At 37.9% G+C, this 19,162-nt stretch overlaps 1 protein-coding gene across 1 annotated transcript; it reads left to right on the top strand.

The window, feature by feature from the left end:
• Positions 1-3,341: 3,341 nt before the first annotated feature.
• LOC127360684 (lactose-binding lectin l-2-like) lies at positions 3,342-4,729 on the top strand. Its single transcript, XM_051395139.1, has one exon. It carries the CDS (start codon positions 3,452-3,454, stop codon positions 3,929-3,931), a length of 480 nt encoding a protein of 159 aa, XP_051251099.1. The 5' UTR covers positions 3,342-3,451; the 3' UTR covers positions 3,932-4,729.
• The last annotated feature ends 14,433 nt before the right edge of the window (positions 4,730-19,162 follow it).

Below are 19,162 nucleotides of genomic sequence, written 5' to 3'. Positions count from 1 at the left end.
TTTTTTCTTACTGACCCATTGAAAATTTTATAGATTTAGCAGAAAACGTATGTTAACTCTAGTGAATAATGAATGGAAAAAATGCTATCTCAGATGTAACTCATAAATAAAGGTATACTTTGATGACAATAATGTTGTTGTGTTTTTTAAAGAGGTTCAAAACTCTTTTGGATCTCCACCAAAAGATTTTATGTCATATCTTTGAGTCTGTTGTTAAGATCCAGGCCATGTAAAGAAGGCACATAAATACAATCTGCATGAAAAATTCAGGGGGAATTTTTTCTTTTTTACAAGAAGACAAGAATATGTGTACTACTTAACTGAGTCCATGAAAAACCTGCCACTGTAACACCCTGAATAAGAGTTATTTAGGGCTTTTCCAATGAAAACCTCAGTGCCAAAATAAAAATAACTGACAACATCTTTATGGATCTATGGTGGCCTCTGATAAATCACCTACCTGGTGAACTTAGTGACTTTGTCTAAAGGGTGAAGGACACATTGGATTGAAAAGTTCCTGGCATTTATATGGAAGTAGATTTCCCTGTCCCATAAAGTCACTGAGGGATTGTGTATGAACTTTCTTCCTTTCGTTTGTGCCTATTTTGTTTGATGCTGTGATGATGATAAGCATTATTACGATGCCATGAAAATATAATTGTACAGAAAAACAACTGTTAATGAATTAATAAAAGGTTATTGCTTGTCTTTTATTACCCTGCTTTCATTTTAAAGTCGTGGTTCACTTTAATCTAAATACTCCTCATGCACGTTTCTCAGTGGTTTATGATGTTTTTGTTCCAGTAGATAATAATAGTTTTACCTCTGTCACAAAGAAGTGGAGAACACACATGAGTTGTAATCAAAAATATGTTTATTCAACAAAACTAAAAGAAAAATGAAGCTAAAGACAAACAAATTCAACCAAACCTAACAGAGTGGAAGCCAAGGGAGAGAGAGGGACCAACTGATTTCCTCCAGCCTGTTCCAGTAGATAATAATAGTTTTCTGACACCTGGTTAGCTCACCTGGTAGAGCTGGCACCATGTACTGACTCCTGGCTGCAGCAACCCAGGGTTCAAGTCTGAACTGTGGCCCTTTGCTGCGTGTCATCATCTCTCTCTACCTCCTTTTTCTGTCTATCTTCAGCTTTCGCTATTGATTAAAGGCAATAAAACCCCCAAAAATAATAGTTTTCCCTCATATTGTAAATTATATGGACCTCAACATTTGTCAGTGACACATGTCCCATTGGGTCCTGTAGCGTAAATGTACTGAAGAGGTCTTGGTTTGTTTAAAAATCAGTCTCTTTTTTTATACCACAGTAAATCTGACTCCACGCAGAGATAGGCCTACTTTCTGATATTATGATTACTGGTTTCATGGTGTGTGATGGTGTCCCCATGGGTTGCATTTAACATACAAACATTCATCAAGCTCAAAGTCTTTATCTCACTTGAAGCTTAGAAGACCTTTGATCAAATAGAGTAGCAGTACTTATTTAATAATATGAAAAAGTTTGGTCTTGGGGAGGAATTTATTAACTTGATTAAGCTGATATACTTTTAACTCAGGGCCAGTGCACTGGTTAATGGCAGACAATCATTATTCATTAGTTATTGTGGGAGGTCCACTTGTTTTATTTTTGTGCTAGGCATCAAATGTCTAGCTGAAGCCATTTGGAGACACAGCAGGAAATCTAAATAAGATCTATTACATATATGACTGAACTGTACTGAACTGTTCACAAATATTAGATAAAATATCTGAGATTATATTAATAACATTTATAAATTCTGAGAGTGGATTTTCCCTACAACACTAAACTGTGGCTTATACAGTTATACTATAATGCTAAATGAAATGGGATATTGGACTAAAAGGTTCCTGGAATTTCTGTGGAACTGATACTTGTATCATATAGTCATTTATGGATCATTTATAAACAGAGTTCAACACCTGTTGATGAATAATGAACATGTATTGCGTGTCTTTTATTTCCCTGTTTTCCTTTAGGATCCTGGCTATTTTTTATACAAACACTTCTTAATGTTCATTGGACTTTTTAAGATGAAAATCTCAAATCTATTTACTACTACTGTTATTGCTCCAGGTGAGCTTGTGGTCTTTTTCCGCTTATGTTCAGACACTGTGTAGCTGTGTGAAGGTGAAAGTGATTTCCAAGTGCATTTGACCAATGATATCACATCAACAGTGCAAACACCCTTCCTAAAACATATTGAAAAAGAGAAGTGGTCTTTTAGCTGTTTCTTTAAGATTTTTGACATAATCCAACAGTGCAGACCTGCTACTCCAAAAACTCAAACTCTAACACCAACATAATCTTGTTCCTCTTGTTTGTTCCAGCTCTGGGTGCTGTGTTTCCATCAATTTTGTACCTCCACTTCTGTACTATTTCTTTTGCACTACATTCCCCTACGCTGCTGTGTCAATTTTGAATTTCTCCTAAGGGGGATCAATAAAGATCTTATCTTAATTTTCCATCCAGTGAAGCTACAGCATGGCAGGTGTACAAGTACATTGCCACAAGTTTGACCTGGGCTGATGCAGAACTCTGCTGTGTGTCAGAGAAAGCCAACCTGGTGTCTATTCACAGTCTGGAGGAAAAGAATTTTGTCAAAGAACTTTGACCACGCTAAAGGACGCAGTTGGATCAGACTCATGTGTGTTATGCTTCCTGCAGGATTTACCGGACAATGGTAAAGCTTTTTCCACCATTAAAGTTTATAACTGTTTTCCTTCACCTACTGCCTTTTACTGAGGAGAAATAAACATTTAGCACAATACAAACAGTTTATTCAGATAACTCAGGCAGAGGCTGCACCGAAGCAATAAACACTGGAGACAGAAACTCCCTCCAGACTGTGACAAGGCTAAACAGATTACAGAGAGAGATATTATTTTATATTTTCTGAAAAAAAAAAACAAACAAAAAAAAAAATAAAGTAACAGCTTTGACAGACATTCATGTCCCATGTTCAGAGGTTCAACAATGTGGAAGTGCATTCTTGAGAAGAAAAGCATGTAAAAATTGTTAATATGTTTTGTGGCCTTTTGAATCTAAACTGGGGAAACTTTTTAGCTTCCTACAGCAAAAATGTTTTTAACATTTTAATGTTTTTGGAGGCTTAGCGTTATTCTCTGCACTGCTGCCTCTCAGGTTTGAGACTAAATAACACAACAGTTATTCCAATTTAGGTCCCACCTCTGATATGGCAGATAGCCAATCAGATTTCAGGAGTAACCTGTGGACTCCGAAGCCACTCCCTGGACACACCCATACATGTAACGAATGATATCACACCAACAGTGCAAACACACTCTCTGAAGCATATAAAAGAAAGTAGCTTTTGAATTCTTTATGCAATTTCTTGATCCAGCAGTGCAGATCAGATACTCTGAAGACTTAGACTGAGACTCTGACGCCAACATGATGTTTTTCCTTTTCTTCTTTGTTCTCGCTCTGGGCTCTGTGTCTCCATCGGATGTCCATCCAGTGAAGCTACAGCGTGGCAACTGTCCCATGTTCTGGTGGAGCTTCAACGGGCGCTGCTACAAGTACGTTGCCACACGTTTGACCTGGGCTGATGCAGAACTCCACTGTGTGTCACAGGGAGCCAACCTGGTGTCTATTCACAGTCTGGAGGAAGAGAATTTCGTCAAAGCTCTGATCAAGAACTTTGACCACACTAAGGGACGCAGTTGGATCGGACTCAGTGACATTCATAAAGAAGGCAGATGGATGTGGTCTGATGGAGGTGCAGTGAAATTTGTTTTTTGGAGTCCTAGAGAGCCAAACAACAATGGAGGAAATGAACACTGTGTTCATACCAACTTTGAAAGGGACCTGAAATGGAATGACGTCCCATGTTCAGTTACTTATTCCTCTGTTTGTGCATCTCGTCCTTAGCAACTGAGACAGCTATAGATTCTACCTGGACACTGTTCACCTGCTGCTCTGTTGACATGCATTAGACCTCCACAATATAGATACAATTCTACACTTTTATGTGTGTGTACAAAATTAATTTCATTAACCTTCATTTTCATGAATGTTGAATTGACTCTAATTTCTTCTTGTTATTTTTTCCTCACTGACTCATATAAACCGGATAGATTTAGAAAAAAAAGTAATTTAACTAGTTAACAATTATATAAAATATAACTTAGAAAACATGCTTTCTCTGATATAAAAAGTTTTTTTAATGATGATAAGTTGATATAAAGGGCACATTGGATTGGATGGGCATTTCTGTGAAATATATATCAGAAGTTGATTTGCCTGTATCATATACTCATTGAGATATAGTGTATTAACTTTCTTATTTTTCTTCTTTGTTATAGCTCAATCCTCTTTCGTTTGATACTGTGATGTTGATAGGCATTGATATGATGCAATAAAAAATAATTGTACAGAAAAACATACACTACTGCTCTCCTTAATGTGCCAGGGTTCAACAAATGTTGATGAATAGTTAACAGTTATTGCTTGTCTTTTATTTCCTTATTATCGTTTTTGAGTACTGGGTAATTGTTATCCAAACCAATCCTGATGCACTATGGACAATGGACTATGACGTTTCCGTTCCAATAGATAATAATAGTTCAATCAGCAGAGACTCATGTTTTATGGGGATAGAGAAGCAGCGAGTAGAGTAGAATTCCCCCTGATGTTGTCTAGACACTCATGGTTCCCTGAATGAAGAATTTACTGCAGGATTTACTGGACAATGGTAAAGATTTATCCACCATTAAACTTCATAACTGTTTTCCTTTCACCCACTTCTTTTGCATTTAGCACAATACAAACTGTTTATTCAGATAACTCAGGCAAAGGCTTCACCGAAGCAACAAACACTGGAGAGAGAAACTCCCTCCAGACTGCGACAAGGCTAAACAGATTACAGACGGTTTGTTATTTTTTTACATTATCTGTAAAGAAAATTTTAAAAAACCCATAAAGGAACAGCCTGTTCTAGGCTACTGTATAAACCATCTCTAGATATAAAAGTCTCATTCTAAGGTAACAAACATAATAATGATTCTTATTTTCAGGTATTTATACACTAATGAAAAAATAGTTATTCATATTATATTCCATTTCTATCAGTAGATTTGGTAACACTTTATAATGAGTACACACTATTAAGCATTAGTTAAGCATGAATAAATACTGAATTCATCATTTATAACGCATGAATACACATTAGTATGTAGTTTATAAACACAGTTAAAAATGTTTTACTCATCATTGATAAGCACATTAGTTATGGATTAGTAAATACTGAAGTCATCATTTATAAAGCATGATTCTGCTGTAAATAGTCATTACTATGTGGTTTATAATCACAGTTATAAATGTTTTACTCTTCATTGTACTGTACATTTCTGCATGCACTTGCACATCCACAATTCAGACATGTATTAATGATTAGTGACTGTGTAAGCAGATGTTCTATAAAACTCACAACAAATTCATTTTCTAATGATGGCCTATAAAAAGTTATTAATGCAGGAATTCACAGTTACAAAGCACTTACTACTCGTTAATTAAGTATTTTGCACAAGCTTATCTAAAGTGAGCACTATCTATGGCTTATTAAGGATTTACAAATGAGATATAAAGGCTGACAATGCCTCGAGACTCACAAAATGTTCAGTTATCTTAACAGACGAAGGAGAGACACAACACAAAGGGATATAGAACATATTGTATTGATATTTACTGCAACTTCCCAACATATTGTATGAAGACGAACAAGGGTGGTTTATGAACACATGCTATTGTTGTGATCTTATCTGTTTGGGACGTGTACGTTGAGCTCCGCTCTCAGCACGTGATGACGTGCTGAGAGCGGGATGTTACGTCATATTTACGTTAACCGACCTGCCGCTGCTAGGCACTCACCTCGCCCGGCTAGACGAGACTAGGCTACGTCGGCTTAGCCACCGCGGGCGGGTCGGTAACGTTAGTAACGTCAGTCGTTAGTGTCAAGTGACAAGCTAACGTTATCTTTCAACCATAATGTGTGCTACCAAACAAAGACACATACTCTCCTCTAGAGCCGCTGACGGCCGCCGACTCCAATGTGCTCCTCCATGCTCCCCTTGGCTGCACTGTCAGAAACTTCTGAGAGTTAACGTAAATATGACGTAACATCCCGCTCTCAGCACGTCATCACGTTGATGACGTCTCTGCACGGGGAGCTCAACGTTCACGTCCCAAACAGATAAGATCACAACAATAGCATGTGTTCATAAACCACCCTTGTTCGTCTTCATACAATATGTTGGGAAGTTGCAGTAAATATCAATACAATATGTTCTATATCCCTTTGTGTTGTGTCTCTCCTTCGTCTGTTAAGATAACTGAACATTTTGTGAGTCTCGAGGCATTGTCAGCCTTTATATCTCATTTGTAAATCCTTAATAAGCCATAGATAGTGCTCACTTTAGATAAGCTCGTGCAAAATACTTAATTAACGAGTAGTAAGTGCTTTGTAACTGTGAATTCCTGCATTAATCACTGTTTATAGGCCATCATTAGAAAATGAATTTGTTGTGAGTTTTATAGAACATCTGCTTACACAGTCACTAATCATTAATACATGTCTGAATAGTGGATGTGCAAGTGCATGCAGAAATGTACAGTACAATGAAGAGTAAAACATTTATAACTGTGATTATAAACCACATAGTAATGACTATTTACAGCAGAATCATGCTTTATAAATGATCAATTCAGTATTTACTAATCCATAACTAATCTGCTTATCAATGATAAATAAAACATTTTTAACTGTGTATATAAACTACATACTAATGTGTATTCATGCGTTATAAATGATGAATTCAGTATTTATTAATGCTTAACTAATGCTTAATAGTGTGTACTCATTATAAAGTGTTACCGTAGATTTTCCTAAATGTTAGACAATGGACCTTTAAGTCTGAATGATGAAGATACAAAAGTGTATGTACAGAAGTAATTTCAGTAACCTTCATTTTAACGTTTGATTCTTACACAGATCATGTCAGGATTGGTTTAAAGAGAATGTTTCTAAAAACCTTTGAACAATGTCAGATTTTTTGTTTTCCTTATTGACTTATAGAACAATATCCAGATTTAGAGGAAAAGTATTTTTCACTGAGAGGAAACCTCCATTTTGCAGGAGCGCTGTGATCACATTTGCACAGTTACACACATTCCTATCCGGAAGCTGTCCAGTGCAACCACAGTCTGATTTGTTGGCCACTGAGCCGCTCCACTGGAGCAGTAGGGGTTGGGGGCCGTGTACAAGGGCACCTCAGTGGTGGTAAAGAGGGAGGGGTAAGTGCTGCTTCTTCCCTTTCCCCACCAGTTCTGTTAAAAGTAATGTGGATGGAAAGGGCCCTATCTCAGATGCAACCCTCCCATGAATAAAAAGGATTGGTTGATGATAATAGGGAAGTTATATTTACACAAGATAAAATAATACTATACTATAAATACTTGGATTTCCACTTATTTCATATCTTCAAGCCCACTTACACTGTCCTTGTTGTGGAAATTTCTCTGCTGCTGGTGAAGAATGAAATAGAGAACTTCTGCCGGCCGACAAGTTTATTTTCTTTGCAAAGAAAAGGTCAATCAACACACGAGCGGTCAAAGATGAAGAAAGACCCCGAACATGGGGATATCTAAACATTTATACCTGAGGACCACCTCTTTCACACCCCCTTGGTCTGCTGTAGGGGTCTGGCCCTCCAGGAAGTGCCTTCCCACCCCCTCTGCCCACTGCAGACATCAGGGCCGACCCCCTGCTGGTGTGTTTACATATGAGGTGTCCTGCAGGATCTTGCATTCAGGTGCAAAGCCAAGTCCAGACATCACAATCTACAAAACACAAAAGGACCTGGCATCTTGTGTTAGGAAGGGGGAGGTTGGGCATCTCCAGTGGCTGAAACAAAGAAACTGAATCTACCATTACATCCTGTGTTAACTTAAAAAGTTAAACTTAAAGACTTGAAACATGAAAATGGCTCTTCGTAGATGTATGTGGATACTTACTATTCATTTCACATTGAACAAAGGTTTTATTTCCCATTCATAGAATAGTTAACAGATCTGTAATGGACATTATATTGAAACCTACCGCTACTGATGATAATAATAATAATAATAATAATAATAATTACAAATAATAGCCTAGCCTAGGGCTATCTATCTATCTATCTATCTATCTATCTATCTATCTATCTATCTATCTATCTATCTATCTATCTATCTATGCAAGGTGGTGTAGTGGGGGTGGCGCCGGGAAGGGGGGGGCCCAACTGCAATGAACCAGCTTTGGGGGGCCCAGCTTCCAAAAGGTTGAGAACCCCTGGTATACGCTAACACTATAGAGACATAACATGAGAATAGTAACACAGAAGTTGTTTAACATGGGGCACGTAAGCATGCATACAAACAGAACGTTGCCAGTAGACTAGTCACTATATATTGACATCATTGACGCACCATGACGAGTGTTTTGAGTTGCTGAGGTTGCTGTGGTTTGCTTATGGGCTCCCTCTCCTTTGCTATTTCCTATGGAGGCAATTTAATATATGCATGCATACCTGAAACACAGTGAGGAAGAATCGTGCATGAAACATCCATTTTAAACAAAATTATTTTAAGTTTTCATATAATTCGACAATATCATGACACAATTGGTCTTGGCAGTTTTAAATGTGTTAATTGTTGGTGCAACAAATATTTATATAGATTCTGCCTTTTTCCTACATTTTTGCAGTGCCAGCAATGGCTACATCCTCAACCCCTGCCCTCCCACAAAGTGATGGTCTGTGGATATTTCTTCGCAACAGAGGTGTTTCTGAGGAGAGTATTCAGAAAATGCAGCAGGATCATGTAAGTCACAGGGAATGTGTTCCTGCAGGGCTATATTCATTTTTAAAATGATTTTCCCAACTATATTTTTTATATTTTATTGAATTTCAAACGATTTTACATGTACCTATAAATTTTAGACCATCACATGTGGTTCCAGAGGTTCAAATATTTTCATTTGTCAAGCATCCCTTCCAACAATGCAGCCTGGATGGAGAGACATCACTGTTACACAAATATACAAATAAATATACAAACTATTTTGATATGATATGTTTTAAAATTATGTTATTTGAGATTTTCAGTGTCAAATGTATGTGAAGTATTCTACACCATCAAAGTAAGATTGATTCTTACATTTTTTGCCAGTATGGTAATGTGCAACAAATGAATCAAATTTGATAACTTAGATGCAATGTTTACATCATGATCATACAGATGATGTACATGGTATAAGAACAGTTAGAGCAACACTGTCAATATATATCATGCTAAACTAATACATTGTAACATTTATAGTGTTGAATTATTTGTGTCATAATATGATATTAAGTATATGGAGTAGAAATGATAATTAATCCCATCTGACTGCATTTAAAAAAAAAGGCATGACTTTAAACAAAAGCAATAGGTGAACAGGATTAGGTACCCTTTCAAGTTACTGTTGATGTATTATAAACTTAGCAGAAGGAATAAATGTCTGATGTTTATATCGGCACACTACATTATTGCCAGCTTCAAAAGTTGTTTTTGTACTGTCTCATACTGTCCATTGTGTTATCATCTGCATTAGGCATTCATAATTGGTTGTCCTGGAATTTAGCACGGAAGTAAATAGTCTTGGAGATAATATAGTTTAAGCTGTGTCATGTCTAATGTATACTTTTTGTTTTTATTGCAGATTGACAGCTCGATAATTGGAGAAATAGATGATGCCACTATGGCCTCCTACATTCCAGCCTATGGTGACAGGATTGCCACAAGGCGTTTCTGTATGGAAAAACAGAGAAGAGGTGGAGATGATACAAAAAGACTGTCCTTATTCCAAAAAACTTAAAAAAAAATTGGCACAATGAGCAACAAAGACAGCGATCAAAGTTTTGAGGAGGAGAATACAGTGCAACCAACAAATATGCGTCTAAAAAGTAATAAGAGAGCCTGGAAGACAACCAGAAAAATAGAATTAGCGTGGATACATGACAACAGACAAGTCAGAAAACGCAGTGGTGGAGGAACCAGAGTTCTTGATATTAACAAGAATGCCACTGAAACTGAGATTCTGGCACAAACTAAAAAACTGTTTTTCCCTAATGAAAAATCAATAATGGGAAAGTGGGAAGAGTTCAGTCACGATGTAGTTGACTTTCAGGAAGCACAAGTTGATGAGGATGTTAGTGTGGGAGACTACTACGAGACACACAAATTGGGGTTGTTAAGATTTTATTTGTTCACAAAGACCCTGACCAGTGGAGATGACCCAGAGGAAGGAGCTGATATACAGACAGATGTGCAACATGAAAACACAACAGAATCTGGACAAGAGAAACACACAATGGAAGAGGTCGAGCAGCTGACACAGAAAAGATATAACAGTGAAAATCAAATACACACAGTCGAAGATGATGAGCTAAGCACTGCCACAATATCAGCTGTTGTCTCTACTGCAGCAGTTCAGATTATTGATCTTACATCTTTGTGTAATACATCAGAGGTCATTTTTGGTCCTTTGACAGGTGGGACGTTTTTAGGTGAGCTTGATGATACACTCATACATGAGCCAATCCTTGCAATAGAAGACGAACAAATAAACACCCCCACCTACACCTCAACTCCTATTGATGCTGAGACAGCTTCTGCTAGACCACCAAGTCCTGCCACTGAACTTTTGCATGTGACTGTGAAACTTCAGAGAGTGACTCTCTTAGATGAACTGATTGCCCAATTCAAGGATGAAGCAATGATGACCTACTCTGTGAAATACAGCTTAATTGATGAAATGGGGGCAGATGCTGATGGTGTGTCCAGGGGATGTATACGCTGCCTTCTGGACAGAATTCCTAGACTGTGCAGCAGAAGGTGCAGATGTGAGGGTGCCATCACTCTCCTCAAAATGGCAAGAGGAGGAATGGAAGTCTGTTGGCAGGATATTGGCCAAGGGACTGAAGGACCATGGGTATTTTCCATTTCGGCTGGCACAAGCCTTTACAGCAGCAGTCATATTTGGTGAACACTCTGTTTCACCTGATTTACTGTTTGACTCCCTGATGTTGTATCTTAGTCAGTCTGAGCGTGATCTCTTGTCCACTGCTTTGCAAGAGGCTGTTGTCGGCGACGATGAGGAAGAGCTTCTTGATCTTATGGATGGCATGGGAGTAAGAACAGTACCAACGCAAGATAACTTGAGAGCCGTGCTTGTCCAGGTAGCCCACAAGCAAATGATCCAGCACCCAAAATATGCACTTGATAATATTGCAGAGGTTGCAGGACCAATACTCAGGAAGTTTTTCCCCAGTGTCCAGGATATGAAGAAGCTGTATGAGGACATTAAACCAACAACACGAAAGGTGATTAAGATGATAACAGCTTCTCCAGCTACTTCAGCAGAGAACCAAAGTTTGCGATTTTTACATCAGTACATAAGGGGATTGGATGAAATAGGTCTCCGGAAGCTGATGAGATTTCTGACTGGGTCTGATGTCCTCTGTGTAAAAGAAATTCAAGTCACATTCACCTCTTTGGAAGGGCTAGCGTGGCGGCCAGTTGCCCATACTTGTGGCCCAACTGTGGAGCTGCCATCAACTTACAACAGCTATCCTGAGCTTCGAGCTGAAATGGAGGCTATACTTTCCAGCAACACTTATGCAATGGACATTGCATAAGTGCCAGCGATGTAGGTTTAGACTGTGTGAATGTGGGATAGAGCATTTAAGGAGAAAATGTGGTTAGCTCAGGTGCTGTGTGATTAGTGCAAAATGATTTTTATTACATTTCAAGATTTTGGTTTTATTATATCAAGAAACAAAAACTTACACAGACTTACTTAGACATTTTTGGTTATCAGAGCATGTAAAGAGAATATGTGACTAGCTCAGGGGCTGTGTGATAAACACAGATTGATTTTTTAAATTTTGGATATTTTCTTTCTATCATATCAAGAAACAGTTAACAATTTACTTTGATTTAAGACACTTTTGTTATCAGTCTAGGATGAGAATGTTTGGATATTAGAAATACTTTTGTTATATTTTCACTGTTAAGTCATAATATAATTTGAACCTCTACCTCATGTCAGATGTTAATACTGACAGTGTTTGTGAATCTGCTTGTTACATTAAAAGGTACTTTGAGGTGTTTTTTTTACAAATAGAATCACAGGTTGCTGTCTTGTTTTGTACAACTGTCTTCAAACAGACTGTCTTTACTGTTGAGTCATGTAGTTCAGGAGTCCTGCTCTGTGAGACATGATATGTTTCCACCCACAATCTTAAAATTGAAGATGTTCCTTTTGTTATGGGGTGCTTGTATTGTGCAATGTTAAAGTTATCAAATGTGTGTGTAAACTCAAGGAAAGATGCATGCCCTAATAAAAGATAATCATATGCTTCATTTGCTGAAAGTTTAATGACAACTGCATTTCAACATAAATTTGTAGAATGACATTTCATTCAAATACATAAGAAAATGATGTGTGATCTGTTTATATGTTTGAGAGATGACATGATAATCACCAACTAATTTTAGATACATACATATTCACCATATTTTGTTACATGTAATTGTTTTGCTGCAAATTACAGTAAATTCATGAGAAACAAAAAACAGGAAGGTATATTTCCTAAATGCTACAATAAACAATAACTAAATATCAAAAGAGAAAAGGGTTTCACTGCTTGGTATTAACAGGTATTGTGTCTGTATTTGACATTCAGCATACACACCATTGTGGACAAGATATTATAACCTGTTTGATTTACAATTTATAATGACTGTCCTTTTTGTAGGCTGCTCTTTTTACAATGCACCCAAGATTTTCTATTTTTTCAAAATATGTAACATGTGATGCGATATTTCATATGCAGCTATTGGACTGTAAGCACTTATTTTGATGTGTAATTTTTTCATAATTAATAGAAAGTGGATATACAAAGCACAAAGGGGAGATGTCCATAAGTAAAGAGTTCACAGTTATTTACTGTTTAAACACAATACCCTTTACAGTGAAATTCATGGTCCATAAGATTTTCTACCCTTATGTGGAGGCTTACATCCAGTCATTTGATCCAGTAGAGCAGGTTGTGATCATTAAATTTGAGCTCGTATGTAAGCACGTAAGAACATGTAAAGCTTAATAGCTTCTTCTGAGAGGTGGGTGGATGAAGACTGTTTTCTGCCATGGCAAGGCAGCAAATGTCAAACACTGTATCATCACAGGGATACGGTCCTCTCTGAAGGCATTCCTCTCTGCAGGCTTCTATCTTTTGTTGGGATACCTCTTTCAGGTACTCTCTGGCACCGAAAAGTTGGGGGTAGGGTGTACATCATCACTGGGCGCCCACCTGGAGACACAGCATTTCTGCATGGGCGAATTCTGTGAGTGTTCCAGAGGTGAACAACTTCCTTCAGTTCTCTCTAAATATAAATAAAAATAGAAAGTGAGAAAATCAGGTCGCACATTTGCTATACCAACTGCAGTAGATATTATAATGCATTAAACTAGCCAGTAATGTAGTTCAAATCAGCTCCAACTTAAACATCTGCAATCGTAAACTATCATGCAATTAAAAACATCAAAACACTGACAGGGAACATTTTATACTTTTCATACTTTGAAAATATACTGCTGATAATACTGTCCTTTTACTTTAGTAAGGTTTTGAATAAAACCTACATGGAGTGAGCTCTTTTCACTTATATCAGTAGTATCAGTGATATTAGTAACACCACACTAAAACGAACGCATTACACAGGGTGGTACTACTGCTTTTGGTGAAGTAAAACATCTGAATACTTTAACCACTAAGCAGGTGTCACAGTATTGTTCGGACATAATATAGCACTATAGGAAAAAAAACAACATAAACGTATTGCAGTTCTTACCTCTATTATTTCAAGACATGTGAACTGAATGAGACTTTTGTCCAGGAAGTCACCAGAAAAGGAATCTGAGTCTTTTAATTCTTGGAACAGGTTCATCCAGAACTGTGCGTGTTGCCTCCTTAGAAAGCCCCACCAGTTCTCTATTCTTTGGCTGTGATTTCTCGATCCATACAGATAACATCTGTGCGAAAAGTTGTCCAGATGATCGTGCCTCAAGAACATCTGCATTTGTTCAACGTAACAGTTTTCGGTTCCGAGGTCCGAACGAATTCGGGCAGCAGTTCCATTCCTTGATGACACCTCATCAATGAAGTATTGCACGATTATCTTGGGATCACTATTTGTAGAGTAAGCATGTAGCCAAATCACCATTCGTGAAAACCCATCTATTGCACCATTGATGCAGATCCCGTACGGTTTGAGTTTATCATATGAGTCTAAATGCCACAAAAAGTTTGGGCCTGGATTCTGGTACATACGCCGCCGAAGGCGATTCCGGTGCCTCAGCTGCACACCGTGCGGATCCAATATTTTCAGCAGTCTCCTGATCGTCTCTTGAGTCACCACGTAGCCAGACTGAATGCATTTCAAATGCATCATCTTGTATCCATGGAGCATGCCATATCTGTCCAGCTGATCCTGGAGAAACATTGCTATGTCTAGCAGATCTGAATGGGCTTTCCTTCGGAACAACCGCAAAATCCTCAGGTGTCTGCATATAGTCGACAAACTAATGATAATACCATCTATATGACTTAAAGACAGGACTATCTCCCAGTGTCTTAAACCCAGATCAAAGTAAAACTTGATTGAACTAAACAAGTCAGTCATGTTTGTTTCCGTTGTATCGAGCTCTCAATAAAGGAATGAATGCGTCTATTGTTTCAAATGCTCTCTAAACTCAGAAAAAAAATTAGTCCGAAAAACAAACCAAAAAAAAAATTACTCCGAAAAACAGAAAAAAAAAAAAAAATCAGAAAATTTGAAATAAATTACTCTGAAAAACAGACAAAAGAATTAATTACTCAGAAAAACAAACCAAAAAATAAATTTTCAAGTGAATGCAATACGCTTCCGTACAAAGAAGGGGGAGAACACACGAGTTGTAACTAAAAATATGTTTATTTAACAAACTAAAAGAAAAATGAAGCTAAAGACAAACAAATTCAACCAAACAAAACAAAAGCTCTCTGAGGGAGAGACCTGCTCAGATGGTCAACTTACTGATATTATGATTACTGGTTTTATGCAGAAGTTATATATCAGTAAGAGTAATCCATAAACCTTTGTTCTGTTTTCTTTGTTTTTTATTGCTAGAGCTAATAGATAAGTGTTGTTATGATGCCATAAAAAATATAATTAATTACAAACACATTCACAACAACAACAACTGTTGGTAAATGGTTAACGGTTATTTTTTGTTTTCATTTTAGAGCCCTGGTTCGTTTTTAGTCAAACACTCCTCAATCACATTTCTTAGTAGATTACAATGTTTTGGTTCCAATAGATAATAATTTTACATTGCACTGTATATGGACCTTCACTGACAAATTTCACATTGAGTGCTGGACCATAGGTGTACTGAAGAGCTCTGGTGAAGACCAACATTTACATAATACTGTCTTATGAGCAGTTTGGTCCTCGACTCTGCATTAAAACACTCATGTTTAAAGACTCAAGGTCTAATCCCTTGGTCTAAATATATGGCTCCTGTTTGTGATGTATGCCACGATCAGCTCCTTGGTTTGTGTTGACATTGAGAGTCAGGCTGTTCTTCTGTTACCACAGTGTTAGGTTGATGGCTTCTTTGTAGTAGACTGTCTTGTTGTTTTCAGTAATCCGGCATATCACTCTGATGTCATCACCAAATTGGAGCTGTGGGCTGAGCCCCAAGGCCCCTGACGAATAGCATCCTCACATAGTCCTCTTCTCCAGGTGGGTGAGGTCAGTGAGGAGAGTTGTGGCTATGCCGATTTCTGTAGATCTGTTGCATTTTTTCTGTACCAGAACAATAGTGGATGACTCGAATCAGAAGAAGACCACACGCACCGAAAAAAGGAGAATGTTGAATATGTCTGTGAACACACCAGCCAGCTGCATTACACTCTTATCACTCGGCCCAGGATGCGTCTTGCCCAGCTGCCTTGTGGATGCTGATGTGCTTAAACAACTTGCGCAAGACCGCCTTGGTGATAATGTTGGTCGTGTTGGCAGCATTATATTCTATTTCCGCTAGTAGATCCTCCTAAATGTTATATACTGGACCTTTAATAAATAATAAGGATTGCTTGTGGATAAACCAGGAGGAGCCACAGCAAAAATATTATTAGATCTATTACATATAAAACTAAAATGTATGCAGATGACGTCTTATTGTTTATTACTAACCTCATAAATCCATACCAGCCTTAAAGTCAGTTATACAAGCCTTTAGCTTTGTCACAACATGAAATTTGTTTTGATAAATAAGGGGTGTGTTTATGAGTATATGGCCAGAATATACTGACCTTTCCACGCTCCCCGTTTCTTGGTTCCCGGTAACTCTGGACTTTTATATTCAGGGAGCTATCAGGGACGGCTGGTATACATGGGCTAACAGGGCTAAGCCCTCCCTAGTCTTTAAAGTAAAGATGAAAAACTATTATATACTATTATACCCCTTCATTTGCTGCTCATTCAGGCTACATTCATTCAGCCCAAGCACAGTAATGTAAGCTTCCATTCACTTTTGATTGACAGGTGTCATGACACGCCCCCTTCATTTGCTGCCCATTGGGGCTAAAGGCTGGTAACCTTCGACCAATCACAGAGCAGTAGCGACTGTACAGTGAGCCTAGTTCATAGTAGAACGTGGAGAGAGGGAAGTGAGCAACTGTAGTAATGGCGGGCATTAGCATGAACATGAACCAGGGGGATTATTTACATATAATCAATCATTTTCTTTAAAGTCTTTGGAGGAAAAAATGGAAGTAAAGAGATTGGGGACACATCATCCGAACGATGTTCAAATAACACAAAAGGATAAACGACAATATCGTAGTTTTGTGTTACGTGGTTTCAGCGAACGGACTGGCTAACAGCCGGTGTAGCTAGGAATTCACTTTTCTGTTTCCCATGTTTGTTTTTTGAAGGAGACACGGCTTGGACCCAACAAGGAATTGTGGATTTGAAACATTTATCCGACAAAATTAGTTGCTTGCAGCACAAGCCACATTGGTAATAGCGTAAAGCTGTCATTGCTGGGTAAAGTGAACATCGCCTGTCAGCTTTATGAGAGTCACCACACCACTATACAGAGACACAATGAGCTGGTAAAGAAAAACAGGCATTCACTATCACGGATTGTGGACTGTATTAAATATTGTGGGGAACAAGAGCTTGCCCTGCAGGGTTCGGATGAATCTCCCACTTCAATCCAGCAGCGACCAGTTCTCTTTTTTAGTCAATCACATCACATGTCAAACACACAGGTTGCCAAGTACACGTCTAAGACCACAGATTCTCTCAAAACGAGACAGGCCCTGGAGAATTGTTCGTGCTCCATATCTGAACTCCTGACCACAGATGACAATCAGCCACATCCAGATGCAGACACCGCTGAAGCGGCTGCAACGCTGCACAGGATGCGGCATGGATAGGAATAAATGTAGTAAAAGTGAATGTATTACCTTGTCTACTGTAACCTCTGCAAATGTTACCAATATATTTCCCGAAGAAGAGGGCCGAAATTATTTTATTTTTTAAAGCAATAAATAATGTAATACTGTGATTCAGTGGTATCCAGTTATGGTGTTTTTCCAGTGGAAAGCTCAGTGCCAAAATAAAAGGAACTGTCAACATCTTTGTGGATCTATGGCGCCTCATGAGGAGTCACTTGCCTATTTATCGGAGGGACTTGAAAGGGTGAAGGACACATTTGATTGAAATGTTCTTGGCATTACTGTGGAATAGATTTTAGAAGCTTGATTTATCTATATTAGTAAGGGTTTGTTTGTCCGTTTTTCTATGTTTTTTTTATAGCTATAGCTTATAGGTAGTTAGATAAGTGTTGTTATGATCTCATAAAACTATAATTAAATAGGAAAAAACAAGCACTGGAGTTCAACAACTGTTGGTAAATGGTTAACGGTTATTTCTTGGAAGATATCAGAAGTAGATTTCCCTGTCCCATAAAGTCATTGAGGCATAGTGTATAAACTTTCTTCGTTCCGTTTGGGCCGATGTTGTTTGATACTGTGATGATGATAAGCATTATTACGATGCCATAAAAATATAGTTGTACAGAAAACAAACTGTTAATGAATAATGTGTTTTTTTGTCTTTTCTTTCCTGGTTTTCACTTTAGAGTCCTGGTACATTTTTAGTCAAACACTCCTCAATCACGTTTCTTAGTGGATTACAATGTTTTGGTTCCAATAGATAATCATTTTACATTGCACTGTATATGGACCTTCACTGACAAATTTCACATTGAGTGCTGCAGCATAGGTGTACTGAAGAGATATATGGCACATTAAAGGGTAAATTCAAGTGTCAAGTCTCCTGTTGAGGGTGATTGAGACTATTCAAAGCCTGAGTTCTGTTCCAGGTGTGTTATGCTTCCTGCAGGATTTACTGGACAATGGTAAAGCTTTTTCTGCCATTAAAGTTTATTAGGCTGCAATGTCAGCCTGCCATGTGGGTTTGGAAATATGCCGCCTGGTCAGCATTCTCTGATAAGGAGGTTTATGAATGATGTGTGCCGTGAGCTGACTTAAAGCTGCTACCTTTAAAAACTAAAAACTAGCTGCTTATTGGCACTGACGTCAGCCAAACAGATAACAAGTTGTTTTCCCTGACTATGGAAAAGAGAGAAACTCCCTCCAGATTGTGACAAGGCCAAACAGATTACTGAGAGGGTTTGTTATTATTTGATACTTTTTACAAATTAACATTAAGGAACAGCTTTAATGCAAAACATTTTTCTAATGCAATGCAAAGCTATTCAGTCATCAAGCATATACACTGGATTGTTTTTATTAACTTGAATACAGTTGGAAGCTGCACTGTGTGCCTGTATTATCTAGAGAACTCAAAACAAGTCTTGGACTGGGACTCTGTATCGGCAGATACTCAATATTAAACAACTTGGATCGAATCAGGGCTAAAAAGACTTACAGCTTCAATGGC

This window comes from Dicentrarchus labrax, unplaced genomic scaffold, assembly GCF_905237075.1.
Source record: "Dicentrarchus labrax unplaced genomic scaffold, dlabrax2021, whole genome shotgun sequence".
In the NCBI taxonomy this organism is placed as follows: Eukaryota; Metazoa; Chordata; class Actinopteri; family Moronidae; genus Dicentrarchus; species Dicentrarchus labrax.
The sequence above is the reverse complement of the archived record's forward strand: the minus strand, read 5'-3'. Positions and strand labels throughout refer to the sequence as shown.

Coding starts and splice junctions, on each gene's coding strand:
- LOC127360684 (XM_051395139.1), top strand. CDS start 3,452: ATGATGTTTTTCCTTTTCTTCTTTGTTCTCGCTCTGGGCTCTGTGTCT.